The following is a 24,794-nucleotide window of genomic DNA, read 5'->3' on the forward strand; positions in this document are numbered from 1 at the left end:
ATTATAAAGGCATTCGATGGGGTTTCTTTGCAGCTTAGTCACCTTGCTCATTTCCTGGAATTCCAGAAAGTCCCGGAATCCATCACAATCTCACTAGTTGCTGTCTATCGCAAGGCGAGATGAATAGAGACGAGTTTTTCTTACGTGCTGGTTGAAGGAGTGATCCTCTCGTTAAAAGGTGGCACTTAAAAGAGCCTTTTAAAATTATACTTGTTTGCAATGTAATATGAATCAATGTGCTTCAAAGCTAGCAGTATGGCAAACAGTTCAACAGTATATGTAACGTATTCAAGTGGAAGAAACTGAGAAAGTGTATCATTTGGTAGGAATACTGAGCTGCTACGTATCTGTCTGTGTTTTAGATCCATCAGTGTATAGATGCACTTAGTTGGATTATTTCTTCAAGTGTGCAGAAGGTAACTCTCTGATATATTGATTGAGATATTTTCGATTGCATGAGATCCATATCATAGTCAGAGAAACTGACTTCCAATGGAGAGTGGGATGTGGAATCATCTCGGAGGATTCTGTCCATGTCCATTTTTACATTCTGTCCCTCAAGTGAACGTTCTAGTCGGATACTGGCTGGTTTTCAAATTTTTGGTTTATGTCTAGGTAACATTTCACACTTGGATTATGTAGATTTGTCGTATTGGATGATCAGGTATGTTTCGAATTTTTGCAGCGTAATTCAGTAGAAGAAACTGTCTGTGAAGAATAAGAGGAGTTTCATGGGTTTCGGTGTATAAACTTTGTACTGGTGACGTTCGAAAGGCTCCTGAAACAATACGCAATGCGGTATGATGGATAGGATCTGGCCCTTTTAATTCACTCTTTCTAACAGTTATAGATGGGAACTCCACAGTTAACCTAAATCTTATTATCGCCCTTATATTACAGACATTACGTAAGTATTTTATGTGATCGAGGAAATTTAGTTTATCATCCATGATTAGTCCAAGAAGTTGGACACTATGTTTAAACGGGGTTGCTGGGCTACCTATTCATAATTCGGGATCGGAGTGCATCCTGCATTTTCTATAGAAGTGTATTGCTGCTGTCTTCTGTACCGAGATCCGATATCCGTTATATGTGGTACATGTCTTTATTTTATTTATAGCAGCTTGCGATTCTCTCTGTCTCTCTATAGCTGGCAACATCTGACCTGTGAAAGAGAAAGCGAACGAAATGAGGCATTAGTATTAGTATTAGTATTAGTAACGGCCGCATGGTGCAAGAAAGCCTATGGCTTATGCTGCACCAGCCAAAAAAAAATAAAAAATAAAAAAAAATAAATCCGAACAAAACAATGATAAAAACAAAAAAATAAAAATAAATAAGTAAATAATAATAATTAATAAAATAAAAAATAAATAAAAAGGAAATTAAACCTATCATCCTATGTGCTTCCCTTACCCGAAAGTACTATCCAGATGACCTTTGAATTTCCCCAAACTCTCGGCCTCTACCACCCATGAAGGCAACTTATTCCAGTAATTTATAACTCGCTGGCTAAAATAGAACTTCCTGCAATCCAATCTAAACATTTCCCCCCGTAACTTGAATTTATGTCCCCTAGTTCTAGCATCATTTATAATCTTGAAAATTTTGTCCTCATTCATTTTACTGATGCCTCTCAGAGCCTTAAACACCTCAATCAAATCTCCTCTAAGGTGTCTAGTTTCCAAACTCTGCAACCCACATATTCGAAGTCTTTCTTCATAAGGACGCCCTTTTGCCGATCTCACCAGGCGAGTTACCCTTCTTTGCACCCTTTCAAGAAGCTCGATGTCTTTCTTCAGGTGCGGTCTCCATACTTGAACACAGTATTCCAAGTGTGGTCTAACATAAGCCTTATATAATGGGATTATCACGTCCCTATCTCTACTTGCAAAAGTTCGATAGATCATTGATAGGACACCATGGGCCTTCCTTGCAACCTGTTTACAATGCTCAGAGAATTTCATGTCTGACCGTATCGTAACACCCAAGTCCCTTTCCTCCAGTACTGGCTTTAGTTGAACTCCACCAAGTGAATAAGTTTTTTGGGATTACTGTTTCCCAGGTGTAATACCTTACACTTTGTTGGATTAAAGCACAGCTGCCATTTTTCTGACCATTCCTGAAGTCTATCTAGGTCTCTCTGAAGAAGCTCAGCTTGACAGTGATCATTAACTACTCTCCCAATTTTAACATCATCTGCAAATTTAGACATCACGCCCTCTATCCCTTCATCAATGTCGTTTATGAAAATTAAAAACAACAGTGGTCCTAATACTGATCCTTGGGGAACCCCACTTCTTACATCAACCCAATCTGAGGAATAGCCATTTATCACAACCCTCTGCCTCCTGCCCTGAAGCCATCCTTCTATCCATCTAAGGATTTTCCCAGTGATTCCAACCTGTTCCAGCTTATAAAGCAACCGCTCATGTGGGACTGAGTCAAAAGCTTTGCTGAAATCTAAATAAACAATGTCGAAATTATTCCCTAAATCCAGCTCGTGAGTGACCCTTTCGAAATAGCGAACCAGATTTGTTAAACATGATTTTCCCTTTACGAAACCATGCTGAGTATCCTTGAGAATTTCAATTCGATCCAAATGATCCTGAATTCCACCCTTGATCATTGCCTCCATGATTTTCCCTACTACTGAAGTCAGACTGACACGTCGATAATTTCCAACTTCACTTTTAGAGCCACCCTTATGTATGGGAGATACATTTGCACTTTTCCAATCCAAGGGAATCTCCCCAGAGTCTAATGATGCTCGCATAATTAGCCTCAATGGTTCAATGCACTCGCTTGCCGCCTCTCTTAAGATTATAGGGTATATTCCATCAACTCCAGGAGCCTTACTGGTCTGTAGGCTCGAAAGTTTTTTCATTAAATAATCTTGCGAAATTTCAATATCATTAATTACATATTTTTTAACTTCGCTCCCACAATTTCCCATTGCCACAAAAGGCTTTTCATTTGTAAATATCGATGCAAAATAACTGTTGAGTTCATCTGCAACGGCAGCTGGTGTATTTATTACTATCCCCTTTCCCTTACATAAAGGTCCGATCTGGTTTGTCCTGCTCTTCTTGGCATTTATATATGTGAAGAATTCTTCATCCCCCCTCTTTTCTCTGTTTGCTAGTGATTTCTCATAAACTGCCTTTGCCTGTCGAACCTTTTCTGTGGCTCTATTACACATCACCTTGTAGCTGTTATAGGCTTCAGTACTTTGTATTGTTCTGTAACCTTTCCATGCCACCTTTTTCTGCTCAAGTAATGTGGCAATTTCACTATTCATCCAACTTGGAACCCTCCTCGTGGAGTATTTTTTTAATGGTATATAGGCATTCAAGGCATCTGTGATTAATGTTTTAAAAGCGTACCACAGTTCAATCGTATTCATTCTCTACGCGATTCTTTAAAGAAAATACAATGTTCATCATTAAAATTTCCTCATCTAGAAAAAATGATGGATTCAACTTAAAAAATTCACATTCATGATTGTAACATGTATGGACGTAAATAACTAGCACTTAAAGCTGACTGGGGCAGCACAACGTCCAATAACGTATCCATTACCTCCCTGATGTAGTAATCTGAAGGTGGTGCAAAAACAAAACGGGCAAGATAGTCGTCTAAGAATAAGCAGCATATTTAACAAAAGTAAGGCAGCATTATGTACAACTGACAAACTTTAAAAGGGGTCAGATCATTGGGTTGTCGAAGATAGATAGTCAACACCGCAAATGGCCATTCGACCCGACAGCTAGACGCTTTGGTACCAATGTGTACAGGAAGGTACTCATAGTAGTTTCCATGGCTCTGGTGTCATCAGAAGAAGAACAACAGAACAGGAGGATCTACGGATCTGCCGACTAACGACAGGAAACATCTGTCACAGTCCACCACCTGGTTTCCAACGTCGTAACACCATCTCTGTTGGCGCCTTGTGTTGGGGAGCACAGTTATCAGACCACTGTGAGAATTGGCTTGCGTTCACGCTGTCCGTTGCCTCGTCTGCCCCTGGCCCCATTCTATCTCTATCGTCCTCTGTAGTGTTCAATGAGAAATGCTTGGGGACAAGGATGGTATCATGTTGTCTTTTGGGACGAATCAAATTTCTGTTTTGGATCCAGTGACTGCTGTATGAGCGTCTGGAGACAGTATCGGGTAGGAAGCAATTAATCCTGTATCAATGAACGGCATACTGGGCCGTGATATGGACAGCCATTAGTTTCAACGGGCGTTCACTTCACATCGTTATTGACACTACCTGCTTTTACAGCAAAACATTATGTTGAAATTATTCTAAGAGCAGTGCTTCTGCCATTTCTACGCTTCATTTCAAACACTGTTTTCTAGCAGGACAATGCCCATTCATCTATGGCTCTCATATCCTAACAAATGTGGAAATTCTTCCTTGGTCTGCACAGTCAACATATTTTCGCCCACTGAATACATTTAGAATGTGATGAGACGTGCACTGACTTCTGCTTCTCCACCACCAGTCAAGCCCACTCAAAGCAAAAGTGCAAGGAGCATAGCTTAGTGTTCACCAAGATAACAACTGCCGCCACCGACTCTACTCCCTACAGCGGCATAGGTGGCTTGTACTGCTGTTCATAGACACTATACTTCACGTTGATATGCAAAGCATTTTCATGAGTGAATATTGCTTTAAGCACAAAACATACACTCCTTTCAGGTAGAGAAATCTCGGTGATAAGGCTTGGCATGTTCTTGGCTTCTTCTGGAATTATAATGCAATCTGAAGCGTTTCAGAGATTCAGAAACACAAAAGGGCGAAATAAAACATCGAATAACCGTGTTGCTGTTTTCAGAAACGTCCAACTCAAAGGGCGAAGAGTAGTCGCCATCGATGGATGTTGAAAACGATGTTATGGAGCTCTGAGATCAATTACAAAATAGCTTCTCTGTTTGTGTAAACCCGCTGAATTCCCTATATCAAAACTCCCTAAAGAGCAGCAGTGACTTGCGCTTCATTTTCAGCCATCAACAAAGGAGCGCATTCTAAACACATTATCTATCTACGTGAGGTATCTTTATTACATTGTCTAATTCAAACTACTGTAGGTTAGCAGAGGGGGGGATATCACCTTAGAGTTGTTCTGTTCAGGCTACACAAACGCGATAAATCGACCCGAATTGCATTCTAGCAAAGCCCTTATTCGAAAAGAGCTTCTGAGTGCTAGATGCCAAAACCAACACCGTGGTAGCTCTCGTCACAGAAAATTACCATCGAAATTTATTTCCCTGCGCAACACGTAACCCTTCCAAATGTTTCAATTACTTAGTGTCACGTGGTTATAAAACCCGAACAGAATGTAGTACACGAAGTCCGTTGCAGCCGACGTATATATTAGGACAGCAGTGGTTGTGCGCATAAACAGGGGAGTGGAGACTACTTGAAATGAGATTAACTTGTCATTGTCAATAGAATGGTGTCGCTAAGTTCAACGAGTAAAGCTTGAGTGGGAGGCAAACACAGCTATTTGATCTTTTCATCCCCAAATGTGCGCGCGCGTTTGTGTTTGTACTGAATCATATTTATTTAAGGTATTGTTGAACTGAAATTATTCACTGAAGGCCATTATAAAGTTCCCTTTCTTTAGATTAAATCAGCTGTTGAGATTGGCGTTTGTTTAAGAAATCAGAGGCTACGAATCTCTCTCTCTATCTCTCTCTCTCTCTCCATATATCTGATATGTTATCATTGAAGCTTCAGAAATCCAATTATATACACTCAGTAATCATAGAATTATGACCAACCCTTTAATAATGGACTATTCCGCATAGCTCGCAGAAAAAGCCAAACAGCTTCCTACACTAGAGAAGTGATAATCTGCATCCAGTCGCGCAAGTGAAAGTGATGAAGTAGCAGTTATGGGACGTAGTAAAGATATGACGGAGTTTCAAAAGGGCATGATTGTGGGAGCTCGTGCGTCGGGTGGTTCCATATCGGAAACGCCATATCTTATCGGTTGCTCACGGTCCACTGTGGTGAAGTTGTACAAAGATGGTGTTGAACGAGTCAAACCACCCCCGCCTACAAAATTGTAAAGTATTACGCAAGGTGGATGTGTGTGGTAAGTGATGGGTGCAGCATGCTGTACAGGCTGAACGGAAGGTCACTGAGTGACAGTGGACATCATAATACAATGTCAGGAATGCAAGAACAATATCCCAAATGACAATGGAAGAACAATATCCCAAATGACAAAGAGAGCGGGAATTATAGAAGCCAATTCAGAAGAACAGTGCCCATGGAAGTATCTGTAGAAGAGGCATGCAGCAGAAACAGTGCGTCTATGAGAGAGCGAGTGGAGAGACTCTGTTAGAGATGAATCATTAATTAACCTAACTCTCTCTCTTCTGAATGGAATCAAGAAGCCTGAGAGAGGTTTTTGGGGCACCACCCCAGATGTGGAAACAATATTCCATGGCAATGCGGATTTGCGATTTATACAGAGTGAGCAGCTATTTGGAAGAAAAGTAACGCCGAGAGCAAAAGAGAAAACAAAGTTTTTTAGATGGAAAGGAAGCAATATTTGTAATGTGCTTGTGCCAAGAGAGATTAGAAGTCAGGGTAATCCTCAAACTATGGATTTGCCCCATTTAAGGAATTAGTAGTGAATATTCGAGAAGTTGAAGCTGATTTAGCAGGACAAAGTTTCTCAAAATGGAAAGTTAAATGCATGTGCTATCATCGGAAAAACTATGGATAGGATTTCCACTCAATGGAAGAAGGTCATTAATATACAAGAGGAAAAGAGTGGGGGAAAAAACTGAACTTTGGCGGACACCAGCGTTAGTGGAGAAGTTAGAAGACAGAGAGCTATCTACCATCACCTTCGGTCAGCGATCAAAGAGAAAACTGAATAACCAATTGCAAAAAACAGTTGGCAAACCATAAGATGGAAGCTCGTTTAGAAGATCTTTATGCCAAACACGATCGAAAGCCTTTGAGATGTCAAGAGCAATTACTTGTGTTTCACCGAACTTTTCCATTTAATTTGTCCATAAATGGGAAACATAAGCCCGAATATCACCAATAGATTAACGCTGATGGAATCCATACTGGCGATCGTTGATCAGACGAAGGTTTCTAGGTAGTTTAAGAGTTGGCGGTTAATTGATTTCTCCATTACTTTAGAAAGAGTAGAAGTAATTGCAATGTGACGATAATTGGATGGGATGGATTTGTCACCCTTTTTAGGAACTGGCTGGATATGAGCAAATTTCCAAGCAGAAGGAAAAACACCTTTGGAAAAGTGAAAAAAGACGGCAAAGAACTGGAGTAAGTTCAGGAGCACAGGTTTTGAGAACAATTGGAGAAATACCATCGGGACCTAGAGATTTCTTAGCATCAAAATTCGTCAAAATCCTTCTGATATCCTTTTGACGGAAGACCACAGGAGGCATTGAATGGAGCGTGCTAGGAATGGTGGGAGGTGTTTTACTAAGATCATTAATACGTGAGTTGGAAGAAAAATGGGATGCTAGGAGGTCAGCTTTATCCTTTTCAGAAGTGACAACAGAACCATCTGGTTTTAACAGAGGTGGGAGCAGAGATGGGCAAAAGTTGCGGCCAATAGCTTTGGCAAGAGACCAGAATGGTCGGCTACCATTAGGGCAAGAAGCAAGTTTTCTACTCTTAGCCTGTTCAACATCTAGTTTGGACTGATTAATAACTGCTTTACAATTGTTGCGAACTTTGGTGTAGGTAGAAAATGAAACTAGAAAACTAGTGTGACTAGAAAACGGAAGCAAGCTGGAGTTGTGAACATTAAAATCATCAAGGAAAATTACCTCACTGTTAGGAAAGTTGGACTGGAGAAAGTCGTCAAGGTGCAAAGAGAGGAGGTCAAAGAGCTGCAAGTGATTATTGGAGTTGAGAGAACGGTACAGACAACAGATGAATTTGACACAATGAGGTAGAGAGATTTTAAGCCAGAAAAGATCGAAAAGAGGAGATTCCAAATTACCAAGTATCTGACAGGGAATATCAGAACGGACATATGCACAAGTACCACCTTTGAGGCGAAAGCAATCATACAGCGAATAAGTTAGCTACGGAATGCTGAGAATCCGAAATTTTATATTCCTTTGTGGAGAGAACTTATAATATATGATTTGAGTTATGTGAATGATTGACATGCTTTGCTCTGATAATGAGATCACGACTATTATGACGTGTGGTACTGCTTCTTCTGATTCAGATTGGAACTGTTGGTCGTAATTCCGAAAAATCAAGTTCTCCCATTCCATTTTATAAGCATTTTGGTATGCGGAAAGTCTTCTGGTGGTATGCATTTCTACTTCTACAGTAATAATATTAGACCACATTTTGGCCATATCCAAAGGGTCCGATGAATGCATGTTCTCAGTTAGGTGTCGACTCTCAAAGAATTTCTTACAACAATCTACTATTGTTGATGAAATACACTTCGTGCATCCTTTAGTAAATCTCCTTCGGCTGACAGCCCTCTTCGCCCTGAAACTGCACATTAGCCCTATGTGAACGATTATAAGAATCTGTTGTCCACACCGGCTGGAAAAGACCTGCTTTAGATTCTCATCTGGATGGGAATTTTGTAGACATTTTTCTTGTCGAGTTGGGTGCCCCACAGTCTCGAGCGAAGGTTATGTGGTTTTTCCTAACAGAAAGATTTCTCTGCTTTAAATAAAAATTGTTTAAACACGAATTCTTTCATTTCGGTAACAGAAGAAGAAAATCGACAGAGAGAGAGAGAGAGAGAGAGAGAGAGAGAGAGAGAGAGAGAGAGAGAGAGAGAGAGAAATAAAAAGCATCGTAATGGAGGAAACCGAAAGAGGAAATATCTTTATATTTCACTCTAGCAAGATAATCTTGTTGCTCTCCGTAAATCTACGACAACAAAGGGGCTTTACGAGCTTCGTAAAAAGAGGTCGAGCAGGACCGTGATCATAGACCAAACTGAAGAAAATGAAAACGGAGCTCGCCCTTTTACAAGCAAGTTTTATGACATCTGAGTAACGGTGAAAGTTGAGTACGTCATATGTTCATCTCGCGCGCCCCTCCCACCCTCAATAGACAGACCGTTTTATGATCAACGTAAACAACGGGACATTCATTCTTCAGAAATCGTAAAAATGGTTCAATTCTTAAGTAATAAGAAGTTGTCCGTATCGTGAGGAGCATAAATCTACTATTTGTTGTGGATTACAAACACAAACGTTGCATTTCCAACAATTTGTTGACCAGCACATGCTTGCGTGCTGGATCCAGGATAAAAAGTGCCAGAGACTAGTTGTTCTATTGCTGCTCTGTTCCACTTTATAAAAAAACATGTTTTGGTATAATATAGCGAAAGGAAATAATTTAAAAAAATAATAAAAACTTTGCCAATGACGAGATTTTCTTCTCTGACATTGTGGACCAAAGATACGAGATTTCAATTCGTTTCAAATTTGAAATACTTCTTTCGATACTGGTAACCATTACTGGTAAGATCAGTTAAATTCTCAAATAGGAAATATGATATGGGATGGCGTAGCGCCACTGATTATTCGGGAAGGTATCAGTCCTGTTTGGGTCATGGACTAATGGACGAATGGATCATGGAGAATGAAAGCATTTCGAAGTAAATCTCTCTCAGTAGGTGGAACAAAACGAAAATTTTTGAGTTTTTTCACAGAGGTCAATTCCACTTATATCATAATGATCGTTATCGGTAAGGATGGAGGTCATTCTGAATTAAACAGAGCAGATTTGTAAATTCATTCAGCGAGTAGCTAACTACTTTTTCAGGTAATTTTCCCATTTACCATTTCACCTATTCATCCCTTCCAATAGTTTTTCTAGTACTTCCTTGAATTATCTATCCATTTCTACAAGGACGGATGGAAGTTTGTTCCAGCAATCAACCACCCGTTGGCCGAATGGAAAACTTCCGCACATCTATTCAGCAACCATCCTTCCCCAATTTGAATTTATGCCTATTCTTCCTCTTGCTCAGAATATGCACATACATGAGGCATTATCTCTGCAAGAGGAAGAATCCTATCTGCATTGAGCTTGCTCAATCCATTCAAAGCCTTAAACACCTCAATCAAATCCCCTCGCTGTAGGGGATTTGATTTGATTGTCTGGAGAGTAGGTATCTACTCTCCAGACGCTGCAATTTGAAGAACTGAAGCCTTTCTAGGTAAGTGCGCCCCTTTGTTCCCCTCGCCAATCTCGTTGCTCTTCTTTGTCTCCGTTCCAGCAGCTCTACATCCTTCCTAAAATGAGGCCTCTAGAGCTGTACGCAGTACTCAAGATGTGGCCTGACCATTGCCTTATAATTGCCTCCTTATCCCTGCTAACAAAATCCCTGTATATCGTTGACAAAATCCCGTGAGCTGTCCAGGCAGTCTGTCTACACTGCTCAGAGAAATCAGACTGCACAATTACTCCCAGGTCCTTTTCATTTTCCACTACCCTGAGTGTAGTGCTCCACAGTCGATACGTTATTCTGAGACTATCGCTACCCATTTGCAGTACCTTGATTTTTTCAATGTTAAACTTCAATTGCCATTTCTCAGCCGATCTGCCTAACTTATCTAGATCTTGTTGTAGTAGCATACTGTCGTTAACCGCCCTGCCAACCTTTGTATCATCTGCAAACTTAGACATTAAGCCTGATATAGCCTCATCAATATCATTAATAAATACAGAAAACAGCAATGGGCCAGCACTGAACCCTGGGGGTACGTTATATAAGTAAGCTTGGAAACACAGAACCGGATGATGTTCCGTTAGAGTTTCTATTTTTATGTCCACTGCCTGTAGTTTATCACTCACCGATGACAACTTTGTATTTATCATTTCTCCTGCTTCAAAAAGAAAATTTAAAAAATTAGGGTTGCGCCATTCTCTGAGACCATCCAGTGTTACCCCAAAGCCCCCGTTATCCGTTCATACTGCAGGATTCGTCAGAAGGAACTGAAGTATTTTGTTAAGTGTTTTTCTCCTGCGCACGCGCAACAGGAGTCTCTGTTTTTAGTGAGTTCGTGCAAACAGGATAGAGAGATCAGTTTATTATGGAGGGCGAGAAATGGTATCAACAAGATGGAGCAACATTTGATATAGCAACAGCGAGTACGAATCTTTCACTGGAAATTCCTCCAGACCTAATCGTTTCTCACTTTGGAGATGTGCCATGGCCGCCTCTTTTCTCTCATCTTACTGCACCTGACGTCTTCTTCTTATAGGGATACCTCAAGAGCAGTAACTAAGTCAAGAATTACTTAAGAATTTAAGACGCATGTGTGTGAATATTCTTGAAGGAACTGCTGGGATATAACGAAGAAATATTCCCCAAAGTTATGATCAATTCCACTCAACGCATTCAGGGGTGAATAACATTGGAAGGGCAGGTTTATTGCCTCAATATTTTCAAGATGAACAAATGCGTAAAATAAACATATGCAAGCTTGTTTATTTTGCGTATTTATAATAAAACAAATTGATTAAATCAAATGATTAAACATCGTAATCATCGGACAACTTAACCTAAGTTGCGTTGTCTAATGAATCCTCTGGATGGCTAATGCCTCATTTCACCTCGTCTAATACTCTGATCAAACCTCGTGTCACGGGCTCTAATAACAACGGCTAAAACAAACAGCTCCATGTCACGGTGCCTTGATCACTAAACACTGCATCTCCAAGTTTCAGCAAATATTGGAGAAGCCTTCTCAGATTAAAGACTCGAAGATCGAAGGTAAACCCAATAACCTGGCGTGAAAGAAATCTTCTAAAAATTACGTGCGAACCCATCAAAGACGCTGTCAAGGAGTTTCCACCCGACTGCGTCGTTGAACTAATATTTACAGCCTGGAAGACCACCGGAGCTTAAAACCTGCCAAAATATTACCGAGTAATTACCCCTCTTGGAAGGGGGAGGGAGGGAAAAAATCATTACCGTAAGAGAGAGTGCCTTGTCTATAAAAGCAACCACAGCAGATTATTTGCAGGTAGACACGCATCAGCGACTCCCCACCTAATTCTATATTTAATTAAAGGTCTATATATAGGGTTGTTACAACTTGGCAACACTCGGGGTGGCAGCAAAACGAAAATACTCCGTAAATATACAATCGCTACCCTGTTACTCCAGCGTCGAGGTCCGTCAGGGAAAGGCCAAAACAGTGTCGATCACTCCTCCCGACTCGTCTTCCGTCAGCTGCACCATCGTGGCACGTTTCTCTAATCAGCAGCACGTACTTCGGCTGTATACGCGTCTAACTTGCCTGGCAACAACATCTGGTAACTATATGAGGAAGGGGACAGGTGTGTTAGCGATGTCGAGAAGCAGCCGAATGTCCATTGGCCAAATAACTTGCGGCTGTTAAGCGATACCATCATGCCTTGCTAAACGGGAACTGCTTCTTCTTTTTTCGAAAATTAGGCGTATGCATAAAAGGAAGTGGAAAATGTGATTTGTATTAAAGTGGATGCCCTGGAAATAGGAACCAGTTTCCAGATTTTTTTTGATTACATCATTGGGATGTTCCAAATTTAACTGATTCAGGCATCTGTGACTCCACTGTAGACATTTCTAACTACGCTGTGGTTTCCGGTTGGGGTGTTTTGGTTTTTGATAGCGGGAACTTAAACTGAAGGAAGTTTTCTACTCGCAACAGTGGCTATTTTCATCAAAGATGAATCATTTCACTAGTGGTGTTCATTCCGTGATCTATGACCATCTGAGCAGTCATGCGCATGCTTCAAGGTATCCCAGGTAATGAAAATATTATTAATTGCTAGAGAGAAACTATTTTATGTTTTAGACATTGTAGTCAATTCATCTAGGTGCACCCTCCTCTCCTCAAGGATATTCCCTGGTCATTTCACAGGGTTAATAAATAATTTTTACGATTTTATTGGTATACTTCAAAAGAAATAAACGAATTAGAGTAAAAAATTTGTCTTACTGCTTAAAGAAACTCAAAATGTTTTATTGACCTATTAAACAAAGTCAATAGGTGGCACCCTTGAGAAGTGACGTAATAATCAGGAAAGGTGGCAGTTACAAGTTCATTGAGTGCTTTATTCCAGATCAAATCTAATTCCACGTTGTCTGAGACACAACTTTAAGTTGTGTCTCAGACAATTTCTAATCTGGGGATTAGAAATTTCTTGCATTTTCAGGAAGAGTATGTCAGATGCTCTAAGTGACTTTGGAGAGAATAATCGTACGTTTTCCGTATAATTGGCTTGTTGTTCTTTGTCCAGAGGATCCTCTTGAGGTACCACCACATGCAGGCGTGCCGGTATTACTTGACCACCACCACTTTCCAAGTCGTGGTTGTTCTTGTTGTTGTTAGGCACGTGTTAAGCACCAAAGCAACTAAAGCTATGAGGCATCATTATGTTGAGTCTGTAATTGGTGTATTCTTCGACAATTTGCTAATTAATGGACGAAACACATGCAACTCTCATCCGAGACCGGTTGACTCGGCCAGGTTGTGAAAATACCGATGAAAGGTCCTCCCATCGATATCGGACTGTAATTAAGGCTTTTCTAAAAGGTGTGGAACGACAGCGATTGTTATTGCCGTGTTGACCGCAAGACCAGCGTTCATATTCTAGTGATAAACTTGGTTTTACTTTTAACGTAATTTTTATATTGTACAAATATAGTTCTATATAGTTCTACAAGTTATCGCATTATAACTTTTTCCAACTCAAATTTATCACTTGAAACGCAACGACAAATTATTTCCTTAAACTTTGTCACCGTCCCTTCAACAGCTGATCTAATTTTCTCCGCTTGTGGCACGTCTTCAAAGGATTTCCCAGGTAGGCCATTCCACCAGACCTCTACCATTAAATCGCTCTCTTTGTATTTCATTCTGACGTTTGGCAACACTTACTAAAAGGTGTTCAACTGTGTTCGTATGGGCCTCGTGCCAGAATATTTTTGTACCCCGATTTTCCCGCTTCACGGAGCATGCGTTACTGGCTAGTTGTCAAGGAGTGCCATTCTTCTTCAAATAATAACCTTCGAGTTAAAGATAACCTCAGACAAGATAAGTATCGTATTCTGATACATTTGGAGTGGCCCCTCTTGCGCACGTGATGAGACGACTTCCTCTCGTATTATTTATATTCTACATTTAGACAATCTCGGATTGATCACAAGTCAACAGCGAGTTGATTACCCTTCTTCAGATAGAAGCCGGCGTCTTTGATGTCAAAGGAACAGGCGAGTTTTGTTTAACGCGCGGTAATGGCTGAATTTACTGAATAAAATATGACACAAAATTATTAATTATACATCCAGCACATGCGCTGTTTAAGTCATTACATTTTTATTTGGATATTATTAAAAGAAAAATAAGAAAAATTAGTTTAAACCAATGTGACAGCATTCCAAAGACACTACTGTAGTAATGTGTCGTCATATTCGTCTTAAAAATACTTCTTTCAATCAACAGCGTCTCCCTGTCTTCAAGATAGCAAGTGCACTCTGGTGGCAGGAGTTCAACAGGCTAAATTTCGCTGTCCTCGACTGGAACCAGTGTTTGGTATTATCGCAGATCCAACTAGCCGTTTTTTAACAACCATTAATAAAATGCTGCGAGACTTCGCCAGTGAAATATAATCTATCTATCCCTTCTTTTGTAGTTTGCACGTCACGAAAGTGTTAATTCTACCATTTCAGTAATTTGCCTGTCTTTATTACCCCATAAAATTTTACTGCCAACAGTAAATACCACTGGAATTAGACTGATCATTCCTTCACCCTAAAAACAGAATCAATATTTGGCACCTTCGCAGTTCTAAAGTACTGTTCTTAGAGTTTATCTCTCTTTATTGCCTCGCATAATAAAAATTGTTTTTTGAAATATTTGTTTTATTCTAAATGTCAAAAAGCATTAAGTATCTGAAATATCAATTACACGAACTCCAGATTTGAAAATACGTTTTTCCAAGTCATTCATCCAGATTGTGGACATCATTAGCAAACCTCTTGTAGCTAAAAAGGCACTATCATTGCATGTCGCACATTGGAACAAGAAATCAAAGAGGTGTCATGTATACGACGCCTCTAAAGCGTGGGTTCGATAGTCAGTTTGCTTTTATTTGTTGGATGAAAAACTTGGATGCAGTCCTTGTCCAAGATCGATTAACTCGGCCATATTGCAAATAAAAGAAATTCCTTCGGTCCTTACAGTATTTTCTTCCTGTTTTAGTTTAACTCTTCAAACCGATCAACCTTAGAACATGCGCAGTTTACATCACAGGACACGAGCAAATGGGGAACCACCGTGAATCTGCATTATACCGAGGATAGAGTCCATAAATAAATAGATAAATTTCCATTTATTCTCTCTTATGAGCACCTATCATGTATGGAGTAACCAGGACAGGATAAAAATCCAAAACTGGTTCTTAAGAGTAAACTGAATTTCACGGTTTTCAACGTCAACTTCGCAACGTGACAGGACTGCTATAAATCAACCGTCTAATGCGAAGTGAGCTCACCAGACCATATCTTATATTCCGCTAGATAATCGAAGTCACTCCATAGAAGAAAATCGCCTCTTTGGCGTAAAATCAGTCCAATAACCAGAAATCGATTCAGTAACCAATTCCGTTTTATCTTTTGCCATCAACCTTTGTTTATGTTCTTCCACCGGAGTTTGTGGCGCCATATCACAATGGACAACTTTCTTTATACGTTTAATAAAACTGGAAAAACGAAGTCTATAACATATTTTCGAGACGAAAGAGAGCGAAATTATGTGCCTCGTATTCTATGAGTTATGAATAGCAAAAAACCCTCGGTGGTTTATGTAGCTCGTGCATTAAAACCCCCCTCACAAAACTCACAAAATCGAGCGTTATAAGCTAAAGGACTACCTCTCCAGTTGCATCATGACCATCGCTGCAAATATATCACCGCTAAGTCCCGTATGTGAAATAAAATCTTGTGAAGTAGTTAAGAAGTTGGAGAGCTACTTTAAGGCGATATTAATCTTTATAACGTTTCTCTCATTTAATGTCCTCGGTAGCCGAAGAGAACGGGTTGCGTTTAGTTCTATGTCTTTCACACACTCCAGTTTCAAAGAAAGAAAAGGATACCCTGTTTCGTTGGCTTCCTGCGAGAAGAAGAGGGGGGGAGGGTTGATCGTAAATACGCGCGCTGTTCCTCTTCTTTTTCCTCTTCGATAAGACCGTCTCTGCAGAATACGTGTTTTATCTGTCTCCAAGGTATCGTAGCTCTACTGCGAATGACAGAACGATATCGAATAGAAGAGGCCACCAGAGGGTGAAAATTGGTGTTTGTAAGGAACGTGGATGTTTATACTCCCCTTTCCCCCCCACTTTCACATACTTAACAGTTGGGGCTACTGTGGAACAGCTCCCAAATAAATAATTGTTGCCAGTTACCCTGGAGACTCGTGAATTTTTAATTCTGGCTTCTAATAATAAAACAATGAAACCCATAAATTGTGCTGACTTCTAAATCAAAGTTCCGAGTTTCTTTTATTCATGTTTTATCATTTTCTTTCTTTTATTTTAACACACATTGTGATCTCCACTTGCCTTGAAACCATTATTTACAAAATCTAGTATACAATCTCTTATTTGTCGATACTGTTGGAGAAAGTTACTTTTCCTTACGTACTATATAGGTTTCTAGGACCGAGACAAGCAGTCCCACCACTAAAACGACCTCGCACTGACATTCTTGGATTTCCTTTAACACCAAGACCAAAAACTCGGCCTCCAAAATTGACCGAGAAGCAACAAGCTGCCCTGAATGCGTTATACAGTAATGGTAAGTCTGATATCGTGCATTTTCTATAGATCTTGAACATAGCAAAGATAAGATAAATAAAAAAAATATATCATCTGCAAGCATATTAAACTTGAATGATTTATCTAAGCTAAAAGAAACTGCGTACAATATTTATTAATTGGAAGGAAACTAAGAAGTTTTTATGTAATAAATTGAATTTTGAATAATTTGTGAATATTTTAATAATGGAAATCTCAATATAACTGTATTATTTAAAAAAAAAAAACAGTTATAATAAATTTTACAGCTGTGTTTGTCTATAAATAAGATTACGAATATCATTTGTATATATTGATTATGCTCCGATATCATCAGATAATTCTCTGGCCTCACCCAGAAGTATATATATCTTAGATGTACTGTCATCATTCCAATCAAATATTGGACAATACGCAATAAACTTTAGGACTACTCTTCCATAATTAATGATAAAAAAGGTGTTCTGAATTCAAACATGGGCAACAGTTTTTTGAGGACTTGGACTGAACCTCTCAAACGTTGAAAAAATCCTAGCTATTATTATGTCGATAGAAGAATAACAATTTTAAATACAGACTAACCACAGCCCATCCCAAAAGTACAGTTAGGATAATTATAAAGGAACGGCATGGAGTGCATACGGTCATTGCTAAATGTGTCCCAAGAAATTCGACAATTGAGCAGACACGTGTCCTAATTCGTCATATTCTTAATCTCTTACGAATATGGCAACTTAATCTTCCTCGACATAAGGAAGATTTTTAGATTGCTTTGTAACTTCACGCAACAGTAACAATTCTATTGGAAATGTTTGCGATGGAAGCACCATTCATCATCCACCCTCATACAATAAAGACTCGGCCATCTGCTGAAAAGATTGTGGATACTAATTTTTGGATATCAAGAGTACTGCATCCCATCCTACTGTCTTATCTTTCGTTTTTTTTAGTGGATTCTCTTGAAAGGGATCGCATTGTTACAACCGAGAGTATTTGTGCATTCCTTACTGGCAAATTACTGGAAGAAACAAAACAAAGCAGGAGTGAGATGCTAAATAAAGATCTGCTGTTTCATAAGGCCAATGCCTCCGCACACAACGAGCCTTGGGATGAATGCCATTCATGGCACAGGCTTTGGAATCCAATAACCCCTCTCTTCCATATTCACCTGATTATCTTCGAATGATTTGCATCTTTTTCCATAGCTGAAAAACTCTTTGAAATATCAAATTTTCCCTGATAATGTTTTGTCATGCAGTAGTTTCCAAGCTGTGAGACATGATCTTGTGGAGGGCGTCTCTATGTCTACCGAAAGAGCCAAGAAAAAAAATAACAAAAACACAACAACCAACATTTCAGATGTAAAAGGATACGTGTGTAAAAGTGCACGCTATATTATTCCCGTGTTCTATACTATCAGTTAAAATATTTTAATTAACAATAGGGTGGCAAGTTAAGCTCACTGATAATGAGCAGTCTGGTATTTTTAAACTGTGTTTATAGATAAAACAATCGGAGAGAAAAGTGTATGAAGCATTTTTGTTCTCTTTTTGTGAGCACTCCAGTAATTTGTTGAAATTCTGTGGGTCAGTTGGTTTACAATTCTTGATTATGAAGAAACTGTAAACAAAACCGCATTTATGTGTCCTACACATAAATGCATTTATGTTTCCACCTCACTGGGGTGGAAAAGACTTCAGCTCGAATTCCGTCAAAGACGCTATGAACCTTTATGGGCCCCTTTCCCAATGGCTGAGTTAGTCGGTCTCAGAAGAGGATTGCATGGTTTTCTCCCGAAAACTCAATGTTTATGTCCAGCAAACAAGAAATCGACCACAGAATACACGCAATTTACAGACACAGCCTCACAACCTTAGTTCTTTGGCTCATTTTACAAGATTCACATCGTATAAAGAGTAAGTGAGCTAGGATTTTCTTCATCAGAACCTTTATCAGCCTTTCGAGCGCATCAGATATGAATAGGATGTCATCTGAACCAACAACCAAAGTACTCGGGAAATCTTCAGACTTTGAATAAGATTCAATCAGAGTTTCAACTGCCATAAGACATGACAACATTTCAAGCATCTTATATGCTACACAACTACTAAGTTCAGTGAAATATAGTATTATAATACTTAAGGATTTTTATTTCATAGTATAGCACCTTTTTCACAACATTCTAGCAAGTTTAACAAATATAAGTGGTTCTTTCAAGTTTAACGGATAATCGGATGTAGACTTTACCACCATATAGTAGGTTAAATCGAGGTTTCAAAATGTAAAATATAATTCTGAATGTGCTGATATTTGCTGAAAATTATTCGGTCTGAAAAAAAAACATAAACTAAGTGGGGAGGGGAAGATAATGTTTGGAACATTGTACCGCTATCAGTATTGCAAGAGCGGTTTTATTCAATTTGATATCTTTCTCACCGAATCGAAGATCTATTTGCTTTCTGAAAAAAGAAGATGGGCCATTTTTGTTGGTAGAAGTAACCAAGTGAATTAAAATTCAAAATCAGATTTCATCCGTCTTTAGATATCAAGTGACAAGCTCCCTCTGATTCATCAGCCTTGCTTTGCTAATACCATAAACTTTCGCATTTGACATCTTTTATCTCCGAAATAAAATTGGAATACGTTTACTCAAAACATTTGGTGACTCAACTATAAAAGAACTTGAGGACAAATAAAAACCAAGAACTCTGAGAATAGTTTTCTTAATTCTATTTTCTGTTTTTGTGTTGCAGTAAAAAAAAAGTTTCAAAATGCTTGGAGGGAAAGTACAGGGTGGATTCCTGTAGAGTTTGCCTTGCCAAGAACTACTTTACTGGAACTAGTAAAAAACGTCTTTTACCCATGAATAAATGCGTCGGTTAGCACAGATACACACAGGAGATATAAAAGGAACAATCTCCACTCCTCCTTAGCATAACAGTTACTTCACATGGCATTCTGTACTCGCTATTTTTACTTCTTGTACACAGTTCTTGGCTGGAAGAGACTTTTAATCATGAATGATGACTAATAACCATACAATGAAAAGGTACTTTGCACACTGAGCCAAACGGGATTCTTTGTTTCAGTGATTTCTGTATAAAAGGCGTTGCAACAACTTAACTTACAGTGCACGAGGATATTATTTGCCCAAGACAAAATGCCTAACCTTACAAAGCCGTTTAAAAGTTTTTTTTACATATATTACATCACGGTACCCAGTTCATTCACAATGGTTAAGATCAATGAACCTTCTGTTTCGAATTGAATTACCTTCTCCACTCTTCTGTCTCCATCTATAAAGGTACCACTTCAGATTTGCCTTTCTTCACGTGGCAGTTGTTTTACATCATCGACCAATGACATTTGTTAAGGGACTTTTCAATAATAGTTTATTAACAAAGAATGACAGCCTAGGTATGAAAATACTAGGATGATAGCAGCTAGTCAGAGTTTCTTCTGTTAATAGCCTGTTATGGGCAAGGGAAGTCTCAATGAAGTGTAAAATGCTGATAAATAGGGTATATTTGGTCCCTATATTGACCTATGCTTCTGAGATGTGGAGGATGGATAAAAAGGATTCCAGCAGAGGCCAAGCAGTGGAAATGAAAGTGCTAAGGATTTATGCTAGCTAAAACTAGAAGAGATAAAATAAGAAATACTGATATAAGAATGAATTTGGAATAGAAAGCCCGAGGAAGAAGATGATTACATCACGTTTGCGATGATTTGGACACAGGAAGAGGTAGAGAGATCAGATTAGAGAAGATGTGGAAACAAAGGGAGTGGGAGAGAATGATAGAAGATAAGACCTGGGAAGACAGAAAAAGATTGAAGGCTTTGACGCATCTGACCCAACCTTAGGTTGGAACAGTGATGAAGATGAAGATGAAGAAATATAATTTAATTTTTTTACATTTTTTTTCGATGTCAAGAATAAAAGAAATTTAGAATTACTTCTATTAATAATATTAAAATTCATTTATTTCATTCAAAAATTACAGTCGATATAAATGAAATATGAGACAATGTATTTCATTATTATTATTTTAATGGTCTCAGGACGTAAACCATATCTTTCTCTGTGTGTGTATTATATCTGTACAAGTGTTCATGAATTGATTTGTTTGCCATGCGGGATGAAAAACCCTACTCTTACCTCCTGAGATCGGCTAACTACAACCTCGATTGATGAGTACTTTAGAAATTCCTCCAGTCATAGACATCAGTTGAGCCCAAACTTCTCCAGACAAGTGACAAATGGTGAAACCACTATACTGTCACTTAGGGCGATGGATGGATAGATAGATAGAGAGGGAGAGAGACCACTACAAAGTCGTAATTATCCAACATAATTACAATGAGCCAATCGAAACTGGAGTGCAATCATCTTAACAGTTCCCTTATCGTAATTAGTCCTGGATAAGAATAGAATGCAATATCACATGAATCAGTTGTTAGTATCTGCTCTCTGTCAGTCCGTTACTGATTACCTTTTGCTGTATTTTGAATACCGTGATCAGAAGGTCAAGTAATGTCCACGTCTCTCCCATCTGCTGTTGTGAACTTTCACGCAGATGAAATACGAGCAACATGTGCTCGTAGGTGAAGAGAGACTATTCGCTTTTGCCTCAGTGACAACTGTAGGCCAGTCCATTAATTTCCAGTCCGTTAACACTAGTGCCAAAGAACGTTGTGTAGTTGCAAGTAAACAAATGAGGCGAGTCATTTCAGGGTATGTCCAAGACACGTGATACTCACATGGACGAAAACAAACGTCAAACTTAAATTAAGCAAGCGAATTTCGAAGCATGATTTCGGTGTGCTCTTTCCAAGTGGCCAGTTCTCTTTCTCTCTTTTGACTCCTCCTTTCGTAAGAAAAGAATCAAGAGAAAGAGAGAGTCTTTATTGCAATAATAAGGAAACATAGCATATATATATATATATATAAAGGATGTTGCATTATATCGGTTGCGATTGCAAGGTCAGCGGTTCACATCAGGAGAATGCTAACGTGACTTTACAGATTATTAAATAATTTTACTTTAGTTTCTATTTTAGGATACATCAATTTTATTGTATATTGGTGTTCTGGGCACTACTTAGATACTTTGCAGAAAGTATAAGACTCTGGAAAATAGTCTTTGCGGGTACCAATCGAAGGTGGATTTTGACGAACAAGATTCTAACAAGATGAAATTTTTTTATGGTTAGAATTCAATGATGGTTTATGTGAATATTGCATGGTCAGGTGCGTTTTATTCGTGTCCTATTATTAGGCTGTTTGAAGTAATTTACAGAAGTATTTTCGGGGAACACAGATCCATTAATTAGGTTCTGCGTTTTGTTTTCTTTTTTCCAATTTCCAACTCCGATTAGAATGTTGGATAATAAGAAAGTTTAAATATCAAAGTTAGAAGGTTATCAGACATCACAGGAAAGGATCAGGTCAGGAGAATGGCAGGCGAAGTTCATAAATACTGTCCCGAGCGTAGGGATACACTTGGGACTATATTTATGAGTGTATATTGCGGTTATGTTCTGTTCAGTGCTTTTTATGGCTGAAAAGGGAAAGAATAAGTACTCCGAAGTTGTGCAGATTATGGTGTGTGCCACCTGTTTTGTGTCAGGTTCGGTATCGGGTGGTAAAGTTATTAGATTTTAAGGAAGTTAGTTAATGGATTAGGTTATGTTTGTTTTAATGTTTAGTGGGATTAGCAGTCTTGCAGTGAGAGCCAAAAATCTCTCCATAAAACGTTTGAGTTCTCTAGTTTGGCAACTGACAACAATTCATAGTAGACACTAAAACTTGAGATGCTCAAAAGAACTTTCATATTAAAAATGGGATCCAAATAAATAGCTAATACTATCCACTTGGCGTTTAATGAGATGCCCTTCCAAAAAAATTCTAATTAGTATAGAAATTCCTTCTGAAACTGAATGAATCCAATTTTAATTTCCTTAACTTTCTTTAATTTTTTTTTTTTTTCTGTGAAACGAACAGGACACAAAATGATAAATTTTTTTTGTGCCATTGCAGGTGAGCCGGACATCCTGATTTGTGGAAATTGTAAAGAGCTGTTTCCTGGCATACACAAACTCATAGAACACAAGAAACTGAGTTGTAAGCTGCGATTTACCTGCCGCTGTCAGCAAAATGCCAGCCCTCCAGGTATGTACGTCAGATAATGCAGAGTCAGCTGTTTTGTGCGCTAAGTAATTAGTCCAGGACAAAGAAATGACGAGTAAAATATTAATGGCTTTCAGAAGAGAAATGAGAATCTAAGTTGGAATGTAATCTTCCTCGGATAATTTTTTTTTATATGAGTATTTTTCCCATTTGTTTCTATAGAAACGCGACTTATGTCTAATTAAAAGAGATTTAGTAGGAAAAAGAGAGCGAGAGATAGAATTAGTATGTGGATCTGAACATTAGCCATATTTGTTATGGCTAATGTTAAATTCAAATTGTCCTTACTCGAAGTTTAATTACTTGCTAGTTGAAATCAAAGCTGCCATATTTAACATCCATTCATATTTAACATCCAATTTATAAACCTGCGCATGCTTATAAATGCTCTGAGCCGGCTACCTCCATACTAGGGGCAGCCATTTTTAAATTCACTTCTAACATTTAAAACAAACAATATCAGAAAAAAGTATTTTAGAAATAAGATTGTGTACTAAATAAAATTGTTTATATCGTTAAATTTTTAAGCTTATATGTCTAAAAGTGAAAATATATTTTGTTATTTTGTCTTTACTCGTTATTTTTAATATTATAATGATTTCTACTCTTTTTTAGGGGCTCCATCAAAACCCGTATGTGCCCGATGTCAGTCCCAACATAGTAGCTGGTGGGATCTGGTTCAGCATTTCCAAACAGCACACGGACTGCCAATATATCAGCAATGGGAAGAATCCAGTAGTTCAAATGTAAGTTATGTAAGTTAATACAAAACATCTATCTTCTTGAAAAGACTTTCTTAGACGTATTTGCCTTTATGCAATTGTGAATACGCGGAAAGTTCGCTGCTTATATTGTATGAGGGATTTATTCGAATGATAGTATAAATATTGAATGACATTATGATATTTATTGAATACATACCAGCCTGGGGGGAAATGGGACTTCAATATCTTACAATAAATAAAGGTTCCATTGCCAGAATCGATTGTTTACTTAGTCGATCGCTATGTTGCTTGGAGGCAAATCCATCCGCGAACTTTATTGAAGTATTAAACTGGAACCTTCATTTCATTCTCCGGACGAATTTCTTTTTATCGTTTTGTGTAAGAACTTTTAGAAAAGATAATCCTAGCAAACGTTCGTGTCGCTGTAGACCCGATAAATAAAAGAGGAGAAATAAATCATTAAAGGCTACAAGGATGGGAATTAAAATTGGTTCATGTGAATCTTTTTCCCATTATTTTGCTTCCAGTGAGCAAATTTTCTCTTGGAGGATTACCAAAAACATTTCAGAGACTGATAAAGAGATAAAGTAATAAAAAATAAGAGAAAAATTAATTTTTGAATGCGATTTAAATTAGAATCTTAATGAAAACTTTCTTTAAACATGGAAATTGGAAAGGATCAAATTCTATAAATTGAAATCTAATCTAATTTAATTTATTCAAATTGCAAATTACTAAACAGAAACTAAATACGATCTTTTTGTTAGTCTTTTTGGAGACTCATCGTAATCACCAACGTGATTGTGTCAGTTTAACTGGCTCTGGTATAGAAAGATCTGATTTTCGTTACATGACACACCAGTCGTTATACTAAAAATAGTGGCGTCCGACCTGGTGCTGTAATGCCAGCGTGGAATATTTATCAAGCTCAACCCCTCAAGCAAAACAATGAAAAAGTAATCGCCTTCTTTTTCTGTCCTGCCTCCTGAGAAAATGATTGGTCTGGAAGGGCCGTCAAGCGAACTTAAACTAGATGAAT

General features: G+C 38.4%; 1 protein-coding gene across 5 annotated transcripts in view; it reads left to right on the top strand.

The window, feature by feature from the left end:
* The window catches only part of LOC150089881 (uncharacterized), a 100,707-nt gene that overhangs the window by 49,790 nt on the left and 26,123 nt on the right, over positions 1–24,794 (top strand). For 2 of the 5 annotated variants that reach the window (XM_090389684.1, XM_090389688.1), the window contains 3 exons: positions 16,696–16,841; positions 22,881–23,012; positions 23,646–23,785. In XM_090389684.1, coding sequence (XP_090245810.1) covers positions 16,696–16,841; positions 22,881–23,012; positions 23,646–23,785 — 418 coding nt within the window. Of the gene's footprint in view, positions 1–12,188; positions 12,792–16,695; positions 16,842–22,880; positions 23,013–23,645; positions 23,786–24,794 lie in introns of those variants that run through there. The other 3 variants (XM_090389685.1, XM_090389686.1, XM_090389687.1) reach the window with 2 other exon arrangements.

The sequence above is a fragment of the Mastigoproctus giganteus genome, chromosome 2 (assembly GCF_048544385.1).
Source record: "Mastigoproctus giganteus isolate SK-2022 chromosome 2, ASM4854438v1, whole genome shotgun sequence".
NCBI lineage: Eukaryota > Metazoa > Arthropoda > Arachnida > Uropygi > Thelyphonidae > Mastigoproctus > Mastigoproctus giganteus.